Source organism: Diadema setosum, chromosome 8 (genome assembly GCF_964275005.1).
Source record: "Diadema setosum chromosome 8, eeDiaSeto1, whole genome shotgun sequence".
NCBI classification, from domain to species: domain Eukaryota; kingdom Metazoa; phylum Echinodermata; class Echinoidea; order Diadematoida; family Diadematidae; genus Diadema; species Diadema setosum.
The window spans coordinates 15,380,305-15,400,270 of NC_092692.1; the positions used below are offsets into that span (position 1 = coordinate 15,380,305).

The 19,966-nt window shown below is 40.8% G+C and overlaps 2 protein-coding genes across 2 annotated transcripts; both read left to right on the forward strand.

Annotated features, from left to right (window-relative positions):
• The first annotated feature begins 1,085 nt into the window (after positions 1-1,085).
• LOC140231594 (multiple inositol polyphosphate phosphatase 1-like) lies at positions 1,086-10,151 on the forward strand. Its single transcript, XM_072311741.1, has 4 exons — positions 1,086-2,025; positions 4,352-4,610; positions 7,571-7,793; positions 8,557-10,151. Exons 1-4 carry the CDS (start codon positions 1,447-1,449, stop codon positions 8,993-8,995), a joined length of 1,500 nt encoding a protein of 499 aa, XP_072167842.1. The 5' UTR covers positions 1,086-1,446; the 3' UTR covers positions 8,996-10,151.
• A 2,525-nt stretch (positions 10,152-12,676) lies between these two features.
• On the forward strand, positions 12,677-19,221 carry LOC140232086 (multiple inositol polyphosphate phosphatase 1-like). Its single transcript, XM_072312238.1, has 4 exons — positions 12,677-13,255; positions 13,682-13,940; positions 17,944-18,166; positions 18,792-19,221. The coding sequence occupies exons 1-4, from the start codon at positions 12,677-12,679 to the stop codon at positions 19,219-19,221; spliced, it is 1,491 nt and encodes a 496-aa protein (XP_072168339.1).
• The last annotated feature ends 745 nt before the right edge of the window (positions 19,222-19,966 follow it).

Here is a 19,966-nt window from a genome sequence, read left to right on the forward strand (position 1 = left end):
GAAAGGGCGGTATGTAAAAGTCAGCAGCTGAATAGAAGTCATTCCGCAGTCTGTAAATTCACTAATCATACTGCTGTGTCTTCTACGTTCTATAAAAGAAACGTCTACACATCACTTTATAAGTAAAATGAAAGTGGTCGCATGGTTACGTAGGTTTTTCTCCTTTTTTTACGATGACAGCGTTAGATGTATGACAAATCGTAATAATGAACCCATTTCCAGTTGCGCGTCAATAAACTATTTGAGTCATCTTAATCGAAAGGTCACCTGATGTTATGCTGATTGAATGGAATCACACGATCAGTTTCGTTGACTTTGATAGTCCTAAACACGTGTTGAACTACGGTGATGATCACTGGGCAGTGCTGAACAACACAGGAAGAAAATATTGCAAACAGACAGACTATTTCGCTAATTTGGTTTAGAGCTGACTTTCGATATCGCAAGCAAAGATCTGCATTTTCCAAAAGCATATGACGTTTTAAAAAGTGATACTTCCGGTAGAAACCGAAGGCAGTCATGTGCGTAACTGCTACATCCCCGCTCTACAGTACAGGATGATTTATGTGCGGAAGTCGCTGCTTTTAAAGGAGACCTCCGGATGATTTTCAGATTTTTACATTTGAAGAACTATAAATCATTTATGCTGAGGACAGAGTTTCAGAATTTGTGATAACTGGGATGAAGAATAAGAATATTTTCAAAATTTAGAACAAATTGCACTGAACAAGGATGATGACATGGCAGAGTCACCATAATGCATGAGTTGGGGCTCAAGGAAGCAGAACAAAAGAAGAAGGCATGCATAGATTATACACAGGTAAACTCGCAAGCAAGCGGTATTGCAGTGGAATTACACTGCTACATTTCTGAAATATGTGAACCTCCTATGTCATCATCCTTGTTCAGTGTAATTTGTTTGAGGTTTTTCAAGGTATTGTTTCTCTGCTCAAGAACCACAATAAATTCCACAAATCTATACATGGAGTTGTCGATTTATATACTACATGATGTGAAATTATGAAAATCGTCTGGAATGTCCCTTTAAACATTCACTAATTTCCTACAACCAACGTAAAGATGATTTAAGCACGTGTGTGACCACGGACTTTAACATTACATGCATTACTTCTCTGGTAATGAAACTTGATCTAAGGCATGTAGATGTTATGCTAAAGATTTGGCATGACGATACTGTTGTTTGAAATCTAATGTTTGTTCACAAATACTGTGGATACGGGGGCATTGCACATGTGAGCATCACGACACACTCGCCACAGCTCACATGCTTGCATCAGATATCTCTGTATGTCAACACTAGCCCGCACGAGACATTTTGAGCGCGATCGAGGGTAGCTTTTCGTGTGTCCTTTGAATGAACGTGTATCACCCGATACACCTCACTAGATCATAGATCACGGACTGTCGACATCAACCAGGGACGCCATGATTCGCACTATTGGTCTCGTTTTCCTACTGACATTTGTCGTCGGCGGACAGGGTAGCGGTCCGACGCCTCGCTACAGTACAAAGACGGGCTATGAAACCAGCTTCGAGCCGCAGTCTGACGAATTCGCCCGTCGAGAGCGTTACTGGCAGGCCATCGCCCAGGATGTCGGGGAGCTCTCCACAGTAGACCAGTGCCAGCCGGCCGGCGTCTACGTCGTCCATCGGCATGGTACTCGATACATGAGCGATGGCGACATCGAAGACTACAACTCCATCCTGACTCGAATGAAGACCGAGGGCGTAAACGACAACTTCGCCTACCTTCTCGATATCCCGGACAACCTCTACCCCATTTCGATGGAGGGCGAGCTTCACCCTGCTGGGTTTGCCGAGATGAGGGGTCTCGGGGAAAGGATCAGAGCTAGGGTCCCGGAACTCTTCAGCGGGAACGATCTCGGGAATTTCACCTTCCAGGGAACATACAGGCAGCGGACTATCGACAGCGCGTTTGGCTACATCGAAGGGCTGCTGGAAGCCGGAGCTGTGTGCAACGTCACTGGCAAAACTCCTTCTAAGGTGGGCGTGGTCTCATTTGCAAACAAATTATCAGAGTGGTATCAGAATTGAACGTAACTATTTGAGCCCCCCCCCCCCACACGAATCGTTTAAGAGAAATATATATTGGAGTGTGTATAATGTCACGAATTGTGGTTCAACTTCACTCTAAACTACTGTGATCCTATATCGCACGGCTTACATCGACACATCTTGCAAAATATTTAGCTGCTATAACCTCACAAGTTACAGTTTGCATTACCGTAAAAATGATTATGATTATAATTACAATGAACGTGATGTTGACCAAGATGGTGTAATTAGTAATGGTCATAACGATGGCATATTCATCATGATGAAAATGGTGTGGGAACTGTGGTGATGATAAAAATGATGCCAAAGAGGACGTTTACGCGTGACCAATGTATATGGTCAATTCAGGTATGTGCGGTTCTCTCTCAGGACGCTTTAATATTTTCCCCTTATAATCGGCACAACCTCTTTGAAAGAAGAGATTCGTCAGGCAAAATTCTTAGAAGCAAGTTTACCAAGACATTTGAGTTGTATTGTGTATATTTCGTGAACCATTTAAACAAGCATGACAAATTTAGAAGCACGCGGTAACAGTGTACGAATCCAATTTTGCGTTACATGGCACAGGACAATTTTGTTTAACTTGATGATAATAACTGTCATTATAATTGGAAAAATGATGATTAAGTAGGAACTATAGTTGTCATGACAACGGCGTTTCCAATGAGAGCAACGTGCAACTGTCACTGAATATAGATGCAAAAATTTCAAAAATCAGTCTTAAGCGAAAGGAAATACTTTCTTCTATGAGAAGTACAGACCAAAAATATTAGTGTCATGACATTGAATGTACCCTATATAAACAAAGTTATCTAGACATGTGCTGTATTAATATGGATTTTATACGGCAGCAAAAATGTTTGACATACCAAGTCAATATTTAGATACACGAAATGTGTCCAAAGTCACCACAAAGTCGATGCAGCGGAGATTGCAGAGCATACTAAATGTGCGTTCTCCCGAACTTGTTGCTCGTGAGATTATTGCTTTTCCAATCACTGGGATACGACCAACACAAAACACCGTCACCACCACCACCACCACTAACAAAATGTAATAGACATCTCTAATATTTAATGTGATTTCCCTATTTAGCTGTCTCAGCACACCATCTGAGTCAGTCTATTATTGATATAAGTACTACACGTACTTTCCTACCTACCTGAAAATTATTATTCTTAATCTCATCTTTCTTGGAGCCAGGCTATGCCTCAATTTCTTTCTTACCTCATCATCCCCCTCTCTTTCTTTATTTATTGTTTTCGAGTTTGTATGTGCGTTTGTTTGTTTGTTTGTTTGTTTGTTTTTACAGAAATACATAATACGAAGAAATGAAATTTGTGCATAGATTGGTTATGTATAGACGCGATTGAGATGGGTGATGACAACTCAGAGTAAACTCAGAAAATATAAATCCTGGTTGATGTCTTATTAATCTGTGAGGTCAAGAAACAGCGGGACAAGCGGGCAATATCAGCAGGCTTTTTTAATGCACGTGAGATAATGGAATGGTGTTCATGCCAGTGTCTGTGTATCGAGAAGGTTTGTTCCCTGACCAGAAGCGTATTTACATTGTATACTGAGGCGATGTGTGGTGCTGTGTCTTGGCCATTCGTCTTTGTTAGTCAACCATCTATCCCAGTCAGTTATTCGTTTTCATTTGTTTTCATTTCCTCTCATTTTCTGCATTCGATCTCCTTTGTCTATCGTGATTATTGTGTTCTGTAAGTGTGATGGGATAAGGTTTCTCTCTTGGTATGCTTCCTGTCTGTGCTATGTCACACAATATGTTTTCTTTGTAATTGATCCATGTGAAAGTCGTCAATGGCATAATGGGATATCACCCACAATAACAATACCACGCAGCTGCTGACGACTAAGCTCTTTCTTTCTTTACTTTGACCAAGATGTCTATGCGAACGAAATAGTATTCAAATCTCTTATACAAACAGGAGCCCATATCGCGTAAACAATCCAACCATGCATCTGATTAATAAAAATTCATGTTCAAGCGTATTGGATTTGCTCTCCCCCCCTCTCTCTCTCTGTATGATATTTATAGGATGATTATTGCATTGTTGTGGAATTAACCTCGTTGTAAAATGAACTGAATTGGATTGAATTGAATCGAATATGCCACATAAGTATAGAAAAACCGTATCTAGTTTTACCGGTGGCAGTGCTCCCATCAGTGATAAGAATTCCGTGTATCACATCAAGAACATGCTAGCTTGCTTTCATTTGAAAACTGCAGGACACAGTGACATGTCGAAATATGACCACTGGTGATGTCGAAGTCGTGGTCATCGACCACATCGAGGAAGGTAGGGAGGACAGGGTGCTGAAATTCTACGAGTACTGCGACAAGTTCATCGTGACCGTCGACGAAAACGACACGGCCGTCATCGAGAACACGAAGTACGGGCGTGGCTCCGAGATGGCAGCGGTTTATCAGAGCGTGGTGACCAAGCTAGCACCGACTGGGTCTTCCACGCCCTTCAATATGACCATAGGTAAAGCGCATCGTCTCGTATCCTCTTCTTTTCTCCTACTCCTTTCAATACGTTGTCGTTTTTGACACTTGAACCTATTCGCTATTGTAGTCTGAACAAACTCACGCTGATATCGATTTCGGTTATCTACGCAATTGTCTATTGTGTACTTGAAAAGAGGTTTTCAACGTCCATTAATGTTGGTATACCTTTCACACAATATGCACAGGTCTGCACGTGCACCAGCAGTCTCATTTTGCACAATACTTAATTATGTGGTACACGTGATGTTCGCCCGACCGTTATTAAGAAATATGACGTGTGAATAGGCCTACAGATGGAGTGAAAGTAGATTTCATTCGATGAGCTACTTGATGATTAGTTGTAACTATTAGTTAAGGGTCCTGCACCATTGGCAGTGTTAATGACTCTCAGTTAATTTCTGTTGCATTAATCACAAGTGTGATTACTTCCCTCTGGCAGTTTTGTCTGGCGGCTATCCCAATGATGCCGGTAGTTGGAAAATCGTTGGACCGTCCTTTTGTTCAATGTCCAGGCATACAATATTTCAATACTAGTAATAACAGAACTAAAGATGTGCACTTAATACTACTATGGATATAGGAATGTAGGCCCCTTTGTATGCATCTCATTCATATTCATTACACGCCTTGTCACAGAATTGATATACCTTTTGTGTTCTTTATCCACGAACCATATTTCGTGAGAATGTTTACCTAACGATCCACTTACCTAGGTATCATCAAATCCATATGAAAGCTAGAATGTACTATAAGCATGCATCTACATTGGCTGATCCCCCCCCCCCAAAAAAAAAAAAGAAGAAGAAAAGAATGAAAATGAAAGAGTAAGGCTTATAGCGATTTAGTGATAGATCCTTTCAGAGAGGACAACTGCATGCATGCATATACAAGTATAATTGCATTGGACAATTTCCAGAAGCCGATGTTGGGGAACGGAATCTTGGGCGTTAGTCACACATCCTGTCTCTCCTTCCCTGCCAAAATAGCTGGGGGCGAGCCTGCACACTACGATGGCTTGCAGACATCTACAGGGATAACGTTTTGACCGCTATTGCACTGCATATGTGTCCATCATCCTACGTTTTCGTCTTTTTCATAATTATTTGCTCGTATGTTTGTGTATTTTTTTTATTTTTCTCGTAGTGTGTAAGTGACAAGGACCGTCCAAAAACCTTAGACGTACTCAAAGTGGACGGGTTTACGAAATACTAGTATGAATACTAGATCACAAGTATTTGAATTTATTATAGTAGGTCCAATAAAAAATAGCATAAAAAATGTATATATATACATATTTTGCATCTAACATATCTGAGGTTGTCTCATTCGTGACCTGCCCGACATTATGGCTGTAATGCTTGCAAACTGCACCCTTTTATTATAATGCATTATGAACACGTAGTTTAAAGACCTTGTTTTACATACTGCATGGGTCCTCAGGAAAACAAAACAAAATGAAACACAAATTTGAACAGGTTAGTATGCAAACCTTTAGGCCCCCATCTCTAGTATGCAGTTTTATCCTCTGCCAGAAGTTTTATGAACGTATAGGGATTACGGCCACATATAAACTTCGCTGCAAACGTGTTTAACATGAAATCCGTTTGTCCCACTTGACGCATCTCACTAAAGGGCCATTGCGGGATAAACATTTACATCGATGACTAACAAAGATTTGACACAGGCACTTGAGTTGAAAGCCACTCCAGGCCCCTTCGAATTGGGTTGAATTGAATAAAAATCAAACAGATACAAGACAACGACGGTTTAAAAATCATGCAAAGAAACCCAATTTAAAATACGAAGTTGACTGCGAAATTCTAAATGTCTAAAATTATATGCATGTTTGTGTGTGTTTAGGAATAAGTGATATCATTCACAATCACATAATTTTTGCAAATTACATAGAAAGTAATGTGACCGTCTCAATTTTTTCGTTACCAATCACATCGATTCTATATACGATTATATTTGTTTATGAATTATTGTAGGTAGGCTACGTGCCCAAGAGGTATCAATCATAGTTGTTGAATTACTGACAAAAGTTTCTCTAATATTTTGAATTAGTTGGTTTCCCATTACCGTGGGGGGGAAAAAAAAAAGTTAAAACTTGAATCCCCATCCTTACCAAACTATATCATCCCTTTAAGGGGCAAGAGCTTATCCTCAAAGATAGCTAACTTTGAAGTTAAGGATCATCGTATGAACGTAGCTATTGTTTATAATCAAACCTGTGGGAAAACGTTGAGGTCGATAATTCCTATTTCTTCAAGGGTTCTTCGTAGGTTCTGTTGACTGACACTTATCACCTTTTCATGCAAAATAGAAATTACATGATTTTCATATATACTCGTTTGTCCTGTTCATGTATAACGAAACTCATTGTTTGGTTTGGTTGACTTCATAATTTCTATGCATAGACTAGGCCGAATTAAAGATGTGGTGTAGATTGATTTCATTACAAGATTAAACTAAAACAGTTACCTGACAACCAGAAGATTTCCTGATTACCTGTGTCATGTTGCCTGTGCTCATCATTGGCATAGTGTTGGTGTGCTGAATCCGCTTTGAGCTGTAAAAGGCAAAACTATACTGAATTGTGGATTTCCCCTCTCCCCCTTCCCCCTCTTTTTTTTTTCTTCAGGCCCTATGTTTTCAGGTCGTTGTTACTTCTCTGACATCCCGTTTGCTCACAAAGACTGAGAGTATAGGACCCCATCGAATATTACCTTGATGTGAATCATTTATTTCACAGCAATGAGATCTGGCTACAAGGGTATATACGAACTTCATGATTATTAAGTTGCATTTGCAAAGGTACGGTATTACCCGTTATGACGTGCAAATTGTGATTGTGCGTCGACAACTTCACGTTCAATGATCATCATATCCCTTCGCCCACCCCGTCTCATTTCTCTCTATCCGTGTTCCTCGCAGATGAACTTGAGGTCCTGAATCACATGTGCGGTTACGAGACAGCCTACAACGGCAGCTCACTCTGGTGCAATCTGTTCACTGATGACGAGAAGCGCGTGATTGAATATTACCTCGACCTCGACCAGTACTGGACGGAAGGCTACGGCCACGAGATTAACTACGAGATGGCCTGTCCCCTGGTCGATGATGTCGCCAGCTACTTGTCGGGCGTACTAAATACGGGGTGAGCGATACGATGGGGGCTCTGTTATTTATTTAGAAAGTTTGAATGGAAGTCGAAGTAGACTTTTATGAAACTGGATCTTCATCGGTCTGTTAAAACCAGTAAATTATGCCATTCTGTTTGATTCAAACTAGGCGTGGGATAGTAGCTATAAGGCCTTGGACACTTTAACAAGAGATCCTGGGTTCGAATAATACCAGGTGCGAACCCCCCTGGGCGAGATGCTTTCATTGCAGTGCCCTCCTTGACCAAATTAGGTATGGGATGGTAATTAAGCCAGGCTTTGAACTCTTCAACAGGAGATCCTGGGTTCGAATCTCACCAAATGAAAACCTCCTAGGACGAGATGTTTTGATCATCTTAACCCCCAAACCCTTCTTTGATGAAGCTAGGTGTGGGATAATGGTTAAGGCCGTGGATACAGTAACAAAAGATTCTGGGTTCAAATCCTACCCGGTTCGAACACCGTTGGACGAGATGCCTTGGTCGCAGTGACCTTCTTGACCAAATTATTTATTGGTTAGAAGTTAAAAGGCCTTGAACTCTTCGACAGAAGATCCTGGGTTCGAATCTTACCCGGTGCGAACACCCCTGGACGAAATGCTTTAATCAAAGTACCCTTGATCTTGACCAAGGTGTGAAATGAGTACCTGACAATAATGGGTACCTACGGCAGGAAGAGCTTTGACGGTGCAACAATCAAATTTTAACTCGACAGTATCACAAAATTTTATTATGGCACTGTATTCGTCTTTATCCTCAGGACTCCCAAGGGTGCCTTCAAGTTTGCCCACTCCTCTACTCTCCAGCCATTCTTGACCATCCTCGGCCTCTACAAGGACTCGCCCAAGCTCATGGCCGACAACTACGACGTGAGCATCAACCGCACCTGGGCCAGCGGCCGAATCTCGCCAATGGGCGGCCACCTTGGCTTTCACTTCTTCCGGTGTCCCAATAACGACCACCGCGTCCTTGTCCAGCACAACGAGCTCCCCATCCAGGTTGGAGCCTGCCAGGACTTCTTCTGCCCCTACGACACGGTGGTCACCCATCTGACCCAGTCTTCAAACGGGTGCGCGTGGGACAACATCTGCAGCGTGCCCCCCGTGGATCCCGGCGATGGGGGCGCTAGTGCTCTTGCCAACTCTCTGTTTGTGATGTTGATACTTGTCGCGTCAGCGCTTCTTGCTGTATCGTGTTAAGAAAATAGATAAAATAATGAAATAATCGATGAACAGTCATAACGATGAATAATGTGATATTATAATGCATGGAGAGTAGAAAGATATGAAGGGCATTTACAAAGCTGTATTAAACATAGACGAATGCTAATATCAGGCCAGTAAGTAATACATAAATACATGTTCTATTGTTAATCTTCTTCTTCAACAAAAGAGGAAGGTTAACAATAGAACATGTATTTATGAACGCAGGTAACTATGTCATGGTTGCAAATTTTGATTGCCATAACCCTAATTCACAAATGTCATTAAAAGTATCATAGCACCAGATATATGGAGTGGGATGGTGGTGTAAAGTAGTGTTCTGGGTTTTAAATTGAATAAATGAAGCGTAACGAGCTAAACTACGTGACAGATTCATGCAAACATACAATCTCGTCACGAGGTCACCATTTACTACTTTGCGTGCTTGGCATGCAATAATTGTTTTGGGCTGGAACATTTCAATGTTTATTGGTTTGGTTGCTTGTTTTCTTCTGCATTTCATCGAAAAACAGCACATATGCATGTGACAATGAGATGACATGATGTGATCATCCCTCATTATGAAGCAATTAAGGCCTATTATCTGAATTTACGCATCGTAAATCTGTTGGTCTAATTCTAAAATAGTTTATTTGGAATCATGGCAATGCATCTTGTTAATGGAAAACAAAAGAAAGAAAAAGATGAAAGAGACTCCCATCCTTAGCAAAGCTTGACGAGGGTAGCTGCCTCGAAATATGAAACATGCTTATGAATACTAAATCAGTTGTGTTAAAACAAATTTTTAAAGAAGTAGGATGGCTTTTGCAAGTGTTTTTAGAGAGAAAGAAAGGGGAGGGGACTACAAAACAGGAAATGTACGTCTCCCAGTTTTTAAGTATTGTCATTCTCTTGGTTTTTCGTCCATTTGTTCCGAATGTGTGTGTTTGTTTCTTTTTTTGAAACATGGATCGGTCAACAGGGTCAGTCAGGGTAGTTCATGAGTCAGCAGAATTCTGTGAGCGAGCCCTCTCTCTGGATTCATTTCTAAATTTGCCTCTCCCCCCCCCCCCCCCCAGAATTGTTGACTTTAACCGAGGCTACACTTTGAAAACTAGTTAAGCTTTAGAGTATTGTGAGTTTTATACCCCAGAAAGAGAATTTGGTTAATAAAACAAAATGATGAAACGTCATTCCCGTTGTCAATATTCATGCTAACTTACATTAGATTCTTATGACTTAAGGAGTGCATAATCCTCCCAGAGGAAAATGTTGCGTGAGAGTGGAAAGCGTAATGAAAATAATACTGAATGTTGATATAGCATCAGTGATAGCAAAAAATCATGTACAGACACAATTGAGCATCAATTGCCTATCTTTAACAGAGAGAGAAAGAGAGAGCGGAGAGGAGAAAGGGAGGGAGAGGAAGAGAGAGAAGAGAAGGCAGGAAATATGAAATATAGATCTCGATTTCATTTGCAATTTCAATATAGATACATAGGGAGAGAAGGCAGATAGAAGGAGAAAGAGAGAAGAGATAGAATGAGAGTGATAGCATGACATGCGATTGTCAGTGAGTGAGTGACCCTTCCGGAAAGAACACGAAGTATGTTTCAATGATATTACACTGATACAAATGTTATAAGGTATACGTTGCAAAGACGTGATCTACATAACATTTAAGTTTTGAAAAACAATTTACTATTATAATGATTTGGGGTGGAGTTTGTCAACATGGTCAACATTCACAAATCCAAAACAATTACCTTACATAACACTGCATAATGCTCTCTGCCGAGTGAGTCGAAATTTATAAGCCGTACTTCTTTTGGGAAACCAAGGTGGTAAATGTATCACCAAGACAACATGCTTTCTTGTACCACTGGCTGATAAAATCAAAATTTATACTAAGTGCGACTGACACATTCTTCGCGAAGAAATAGATCAATATTGCTATTTGCTTGTCGACATCTTGTAGATATGTATAATATTGTGAGGTAAAAAGATTGGCAGTTCTAAATTTCGCAGTCGCCACACGCTAGGCACACATAGTCACTGTATTGTCAACAACTTCATAGTATTAGATATTCAAATTGGTCCATGTGGAAATTTCATGATTTTGTCGAAGGTATTTCCTCATATAGCTATACGGCAATAAAAACTGGCTACTTCATATCCGCTAATCATATCTCGAAAAATAGCTGACTGAAGTACCCTGAAATTACTAGTACTCGACGCGAGCAATCTTGACTTCTTGTCTGTTGCACACAGCGCCATCAGAAAAACAAAACGAGACAAAACAAAACAAAACAAAACAAAACAAAACAAAACAAAACAAAACGAAACAAAACATAAAACTATCAGACAACATGAGATTCTAAATCTTAGTGAGAGGATGGGAGAGAAGGAAACAGAAAATGAAGAGAAACGTGACATTAGCTAACAACAAGTAAGTGGGGATCCATTGTAAGATTTGGTAGGCTTACATAAGGCTGTCTTGCAATCCCGCGATCGGTGCCAAAATTTTGGTAATTCTCCGCCGTACTCAAATCAGGTTTCAGTGTCTCTCAGTCAGTTTGTTTGTTTCTTTGTTTGTTTTCTGTCAATTCAGTCGCTATTAGACGCATAACTTAACACAACATGACCACATGCTACGTGTTACCTTTCTAAATAAAGCTATCAATAAATCAAAGCACATGGTTATAAGAGTGCTCAATGTTATTGGTGGGTCTGTGAGTGAGCGAGTGTTGATGTAAACTCTGTGACATTTTAATCATTCCATCGGCTAGCAAAGCTTTCAAGTAATAAGCCAAAAATTATAAATGTCAGGGTCCTTTACAATTCATATTCTCATTGAAAGGATTCTGAAGGCTTCGTTGCACAGGTCGCCAAAAATAATATGATCATGGCTCTAAAAGTGTAGTTACACGGATCCTTTTTATGCCTCCGCCACGAAACGTCGCCGGAGGCATGTTATTTTGAGGATGTGCATCCGTTCGTAAACATAATGTAAAAGAACCGATCGCGGTTTCCAAATGAAACTTGGGATGTGTGAGTATATGAGTGTACGAAACTGCGCCTGTCAACTTGTGGGCGCCAAAAGGTCATAGGTCAAGGTCAAATTCTAAGATTTCTCTATTTCTCCCATAGCTCTACAAAGGGGAATGTATTTTCATCAAACTTGGTGCATAAATATATTACAATATATTGGATTCAGAAGTACATGTACAGCTATCTAGTGGTAGCTGTTCGGTAAAGATAAGACTATAACTAAGAGACTTATACACCGAAACAAGCCATTTGACAACAGAAGATCTGCAATCTGTTCTGGACTACCTGTTAAGTTATCAAGATTTAGGAGAGAACTACGCCTAATTTGCTACAGCAGTTGAATTTTAAAGTTTCATCTTTCGTTCTCTTTACTCCCACGGTTTACGTTTCAAATCGTGTTGTCAAAAGACCTAACATTCGCCCATAAAGGAGCTGACGCTATAGCTCACGTACATGACGTATTTAGCGTGGCGAATCTAGGCAATGTGCCTCTCTTTGGCCGCTTTAGCCTCTTTGAATGGGCACATCAGAATTGTATGCAGTAATATGCGTTCTTTCACTTTACAATGTACACCTGTGTATCTATGAAATCGCACCACGCGAGATCATAGATCATGGACTGTCGTCATGATTCGCACTCTTATTCTCATTCTGCTACTGACATTTGTTGTCGGCGACCAGGGTAGCGGTCCGACGCCTCGCTACAGTACAAAGACGGGCTATGAAACCAGCTTCGAGCCGCAGTCAGACGAATTCGTCCGTCGGGAGCGTTACTGGCGGGACATCGCCCAGGACGTCGGGGAGCTCTCCGCAGTGGACCAGTGCCAGCCGGCCGGCGTCTATGTCGTTCATCGGCACGGTACGCGATACATGAGCGTTGGCGACATCGAAGACTACAACTCCATCCTGACTCGAATGAAGACCGAGGGCGTAAACGACAACTTCGCCTACCTTCTCGATATCCCGGACAACCTCTACCCCATTTCGATGGAGGGCGAGCTTCACCCTGCTGGGTTTGACGAGATGAGGGGTCTCGGGGAAAGGATCAGAGCTAGGGTCCCGGAACTCTTTAGCGGGAACGATCTCGGGAATTTCATTTTCCAGGCAACATGCAAACAGAGAACCATCGACAGTGCGTTTGGCTACATCGAAGGGCTGCTGGAAGCCGGAGCTGTGTGCAACGTCACTGGCAAAACTCCTTCTAAGGTGGGTGTGGTCTCATTTGCAAACAAGAATAAAGCATTTGCATTAGCATTAAGTATAAAACATAATGGTACGTTTACACCATGTTCCCGGCGGCCAGAGCAGTCCCGTTTCAGGTCACCATTGTTGTTTTGCTTTGACGGAGATGGATTGTCATTTATGTATACCAGCATGCACATGGTATTTGCTCTCCCACTCTTTTCTTCCTCTAGAGTGTGATAATTGCCACATTATTACGAAAATAAAGTCGTTGTATTATTACATATCGCAGAGGTTTGAACCCTATATTACACAGCATATGCTTTGCTTTTAATTTGCCAGCGGTAGTGCATGAGGATGAACACTAATGGAATACCCTTATCAATAATGATAAGAATTCGGTGTGTCACTTTAAGATCATGCTAGCTAGCTTTCTTACGAAAACTGCAGGACACAGTGACATGTCGAAATATGACCACCGGCGACGTCGAAGTCTTGGTCATCGACCAAATCGAGCAAAGCAGGGATGACAGGGTGCTGAAATTTTACGATTACTGCGACAAGTTCATCGTGACCGTCGACGAAAACGACACGGCCGTCATCGAGAACACGAAATTCGGGCGTGGGGCGGAGATGATAGCTGTTCATCAGAGCGTGGCGGCCAAGCTAGCACCGGCTGGGTCATCCGCGCCCTTTAACATGACCATTGGTAAGCAGGTCGTACGTCTCCCTCTTCTTCTTCCTCCTTTTCTTCGTTCAACAAGTTGTCGTCTTTGACACTTGAACCTATTCGCTTTTGTGAACAAAGTCATTCTTACATCGATTTCGGATGTTCACGCGATTATCAGTCTGTTTTGTAATTGAATCACAACTTTCAATTTTCCTTAATTGATGCTGGTGTACCTTTCGCGCATCTTGCACCTGTATACACACGCCACCAGTAAACCACCATTTTACGCAAAGTGAAACCGCGGTGTCCGACGAACCTTTATTCAGACGTAGGACATATTATACAGATGGAGTGATATCGGATTTCACTCCATGAGTTGATTAGTTGAAGATGCTCTGTTGTTTAATTACCTTTTTTTTTTTTGGGTGGGGGGGGGGGGGGTCCTGCACCCTGTCGTGATTAATCAGAATTCTCAAGCTCATGCATAATCTCTCCTAGACTACCCTTCTTATATATTAGTAGCAAACAGTTAAAATACAACATTGAATATATTACACACAATCATGTCCCTCTCCAGCGGACACTTTTTAAATCGAATTATTTAGTGGCAATTGATTATGCATTATGCTGAACGATTATGTCCTGGGTCCCGTTGCAAGAAAGTTGCAATCAATTGCAAATAATTGCTAATTTTGAAACAACCATTCTGATTGGCTCAGGGTCTGCCCTATTAAGAAGACATGCATGCAACAATGATTTTGATTGACCAGTGACAATCAGTTGCAAGTTGCGTTTAAACGCAAAGTTTCTAGCAACGGGGCCCTGGTCACTCAAGAGGAAAATGTCCCCATCATAGAAAATCAATGTCAGCAAATATTAATGAAGACCAATGTTAGCACATCACCACACGCCAGGCTGAAGCTATAGTCGTCATGGGACAAACATTAACACAGTCACTTCTCCACATGCTTTTACAAGTGTCTGAATCATGCAGGTGAAATAAGTTCTCCACAGTAGCTATATAGTTTTTAGACAGTCCATAAAATTTGTAATTACACTTGCAATTTATAATGATCAGTTCCGGATAGTTTCACATCAAAAGATGGAGGTTATAGGGAGCTAATCATTTCCGCAACTCAAATAACTGCACCTTCCCAATATTTTACGAAAACCGCCTGCTTTATAACCTCAATGCCTCGTCCCCCTCAAGACTGTCTCATTCTTTACAACTTCAGTAAGATAATTATGTCTCCAACAAAATACAACGGGCTTGTACCTTCCTTGACTGCATGCACAAGCTTTGTATACCTTCTTGCACTAAATTTCTTTCACAGACGTTTTACAGTCCAGTGACCTGAAGCCATTGTGGAAACATAAATCAGTCAATAACTCATCATGACAATGACGAAACGATCAAAGCATAAACATAATGACAGAATTCAAAATGATCATGGTAGCATGACAGGCGAGGATTTCGTGCAAACAGAGTTCATCTTTTCTGCGAGAGCTGCACTTCATTAAAGGTACACGTCGGATATTATACAGTATAGAGACTCAAATGTGTGTATATATATCAAATAAATAAAGAAATATATACATATTATCAGATTATATATATATATATATATATATATATATATATATATATATATATATATATATATATGTGTGTGTATGTATGTATAGTGCGAGAGATAGTTCCCTTCCCAAACGTGCGCGGTGCCTCATTGTGGGTAACATAATCGCTGAAAGAAATTAGACTGAGGCGGAGCAACGTCCGCCTCAGTCTAATTTCTTTCAGTATATATATATATATGTATATATATATGCATGTATATATATATATATATATATATATATATATATATATAGATACCATCACATGCCATGTTTGAGTTATTCAATACTAGTTAATCAGTGGTAATATTTTGCAGTATGTGAGTGGAAAAACGTCTTAAGCTTGTGAAATTTTCCAGCTTTTCTTGAAAGTATAATTTACATAGATCACTTATTTGCCTGTATCCAATCTTTGACGAATTTCGATTCAGTTTACCACTCTTTACAAGAATTTTGGATCACTATAATTAAAAAGATACATTACTGTGTTCGAGTCATCTGCAAAGAGGATGAAAGAAGGAAGGTCGAAAGAGTTAGGGAAATTATTGATATAGTACAAAAAGAAGTGGACTGATTAAGCATAGTTAAGGAACCAAATGGAACACCACATGATATGTCCTTCGAGGACTAGATTCATGTCCATTACTAGCAACAAATTGTTGCTATTTGAAAGATAGCTTTCGAACAAGCCCAAGGGTTTTCCACGGATTATAGAATGCTTATACCTTAATATATATATATATATATATATATATATATATATATATATATATATATATTGTTAAGATTAATACATATCTTTCGAACAAGCCCAAGGGTTTTCCACGGATTATAGAATGCTTATACCTTAATATATATATATATATATATATATATATATATATATATATATATATATATATATATATTGTTAAGATTAATACATATCGAGAGAGGTTTGTTCATCAGGGAGACCTCGGTATCCTTTGATAATTTCATTGAGATGGATTTTTAAAGGAATAATGGTATTATAATGCAACTAAGAAATGTGTAAAGGTTTCCCTTGATTTTACAAGACATTTTTTTCAAGAGTGGCGGATATTGTGTCGCCAAGGTAACAGCATATGTCCCTCAAAATCAGGTAAAAGGCTTGCAGATCGAACTGCTCCACTATTTCACTGATTTACAAGAAAATTAGCACACATGAGACATTTGATATGAAATTGTGCAGTATGCATATTTCAAGAGTACAGGACGTAGGCCTACTTTGCCATATAGTAACAGGGTATTATGCCCCAAAGCAGGTAAAAGGGTTTGCAGATCGAACTACTTCTCCAGTTTTAAAGTGAGTCAAACGAAATTTGCCACACACAGCATGCATAGTACATTGTAGTAAGCCCAATGTATAGTTGTGCAAGACGTGTGTTTCAAGAGTACTGGAAAGTGTGTTGTCATGGTAACAGGTCATCATGGCCCCCAAACCAGGTAATAGCCTCGCAGATAGAACTTCTTTTTCAGTTTCAGGGAAAAAAAATGGCAAAAAATGAAATTTGAGATTAGTATGCTAATGCATGGATTTTCAGCATGGAAGGATGAAAAGTGGGATACACCGCTTAAATTCTAATAACAAAGCTTATAGGTGGTATTCGTTTCTTTTCTTTTGTTTTTCATGAGCAACATGTCCATCCTGGCGAAATACGAGGTACCTCAAGTTAGTGTAAGATGTATAGCATGTATAGGGAATCATTATTAACAAATGATCTACATTTCTGTAAGTGGTCACTGAATACAAACGAAGGGACATATTCCATTATTGTAAAAATTTTCCAAAATTTGATGTTTTTACGAAAAAATACACATTCCGTCTACTCGTTAAAGGTTGTGTTATTCTCCCTTCTATAAACGCCAAGTGCTCCTTCATTATGCTGGGAAAAAAAAAAGATATGTTAAGTTCTCTCCATGTTTTCCTTATATTGCTTTCCTATCCTGTGGCATAACGATTTGTTCATAATAGTCTTCATATCCATCGTAGGCGGTACCAACAAATTCAAATATTTCTAAATTTCGAACGGATTGTCCAAATTTCATCACTCTTCACTACTGTTTTCTACTAACGTTTCTGCATTGAATCAATCCAAACAAATTATGAATTACGTAGGGTCCATTCCCCTTTAAGCCCTAGGCATCTCTGCACAGGAGTGTCTCAGGGAATCTATCTATCTATCAAATGAACTGATGAAAGAAGATGATGATGAAATAATGTCACGCCGAATATCAGAGAATCGGTCGTTCATTACTTTTGGGACCCTTGGCAAAGGTAGGGTATTACCTCTGATGACATGTCGATTACCAATGCACATTGATAGATATACACCTTAAATAAACGAAGATGATTATTTCCCCTCCCAACCCCGTCTGTGTTTCTCTCTTTCCATGTTCCTCGCAGATGAACTGGAGGTTTTGAACCACATGTGCGGTTACGAGACAGCCTACAACGGCAGCTCACTCTGGTGCAATCTGTTCACTGATGACGAGAAGCGCGTAATTGAATATTACCTCGACCTCGACCAGTACTGGACGGAAGGCTACGGTCACGAGATTAATTACGAGATAGCCTGTCCCCTGGTCGATGATGTCGTCAGCTACTTGGAGAGGGTACTAAATAGAGGGTAAATGAATATCATGGCTCTGATGCATTGTCAGATAGTTTGATTGCGAGTCGAAGTAGAAACTGTTGAAACTTGACCTTCGTCGATCAGTTGACACCAACCTAGCAGGGCGTTTTGTTAAATTCAGTCAAGGTGTGTGATAGTAGTTAAAGCCTTGGACTCTTCAACAGGAGCTCCTAGGTTCGAATCTTGCAATCGTGCAAACACCCCTGGATAAAATCGCTCTGATTGCAGTGCCCTTCTTGGCCAAACTATAGGTATGGGGTAGAAGTTACGGCCTTGGCCTCTTCAGCAAGAGGTATGGGTTCGAATCTTACCCAGTGCAAACACCCCTGGACAAAATCGCTTTGATCGCAGTGCCTTTCTTGATCCAAACTAGATATGGGATGTTAGTTAAAGTCTTGGACTTTTCATCTAGAGATCCTGGGTTCGAATCTTACCCTATGCGAACATCCCTGGAATAGATGACCAAGGTTTGAAATGGATTCCTGACATTGATAGGGTACTGAAATAAAGGCAGGAGGGGCTAGCAGTGGTGACTGGCTTACTAGTGGGACTATCAACTCTTAACTTGACCATTATCAAAAGGTTTTGTCAATGCCATTGTTTTCATTTTCATCCCCAGGACTCCCAAGGGTGCTTTCAAGTTTGCCCACTCCTCTACTCTCCAGCCATTCCTGACCATCCTCGGCCTCTACAAGGACTCGCCCAAGCTCATGGCCGACAACTACAACGTGAGCATCAACCGCATCTGGGCCAGCGGCCGAATCTCGCCGATGGGCGGCCATCTTGCCTTTCACTTCTTCCGGTGTCCCAACAACGACCACCGCGTTCTTGTCCAGCACAATGAGCTCCCTATCCAGGTCGGAGCATGCCAGGATTTATTCTGCCCCTACAACACGGTGGTCACCCATCTGACCGAGTCTTCCAACGGATGCTCGTGGGACAAAATCTGCCGCGTGGATCCCGACAATGTGGGCGCTAGTGATCTTACCAAATATCTGCTTGTGATGTTGATTCTTGTTTTGTCTGCGTTTCTCGTTGTCTGTAGCTAAGAAAGCAATCAATGAACTACTAGAGCAATGAATAACGAGATGCTAATATGCGTGAAAAGTAGATAGACATGAAGGCCTTTAACAAAGCTAGATTAAACTTTGACAATACCAAAATCAGGCCAGCAGGCTGGCAAAACTTGAGCTCTCCAACTTTGGGTCAATTTGATCCCAGTGATTCCAAGATGCAAAATGAAAATCAGATGTGGGAGAACACGATGTTAAAATCGAGGAATTGGCCTATGAGGTCAAGTTTTTGAGTGACATTATGTCACGTCACTAACAGCGATTCAGCGACAAAGATGGATTCCAGTAGGCCTCGCAGGAAAAAAACTTGTGGTTTTTAAAATTAATGAGCATACAGGGCTCGAAGGGGGACTGTTTGGAGGTAGCCAAGGATTTTCGCTTTTTTATCAGGGCTCTTGATGAGGACTCGGGATGACACAGATTGAGAGGTGCTATGTAGGACAACCACATCTCCCACGACAAACAAGGATTCATCTCGTTCTCCTCGAAGAATCCACATCGGGTCACCTACGTTGCCGAGGAGAGAATGAAGAGGAAAAACAAAATATCTCGAGAAATTGAGAGCCACCAGTTGAGACTGAATGCAGAGGCATGAAGGTCTTTGTCGCAAAAGATTTATATCCCAAACAGCGCTGCTGCTTCGCAATAAAAATCTGTCATATTCAAACGTCTGTAAGATGAGTGGAAGCGGCCTTATTTTGCCTCGCCTAATGGGCTATGA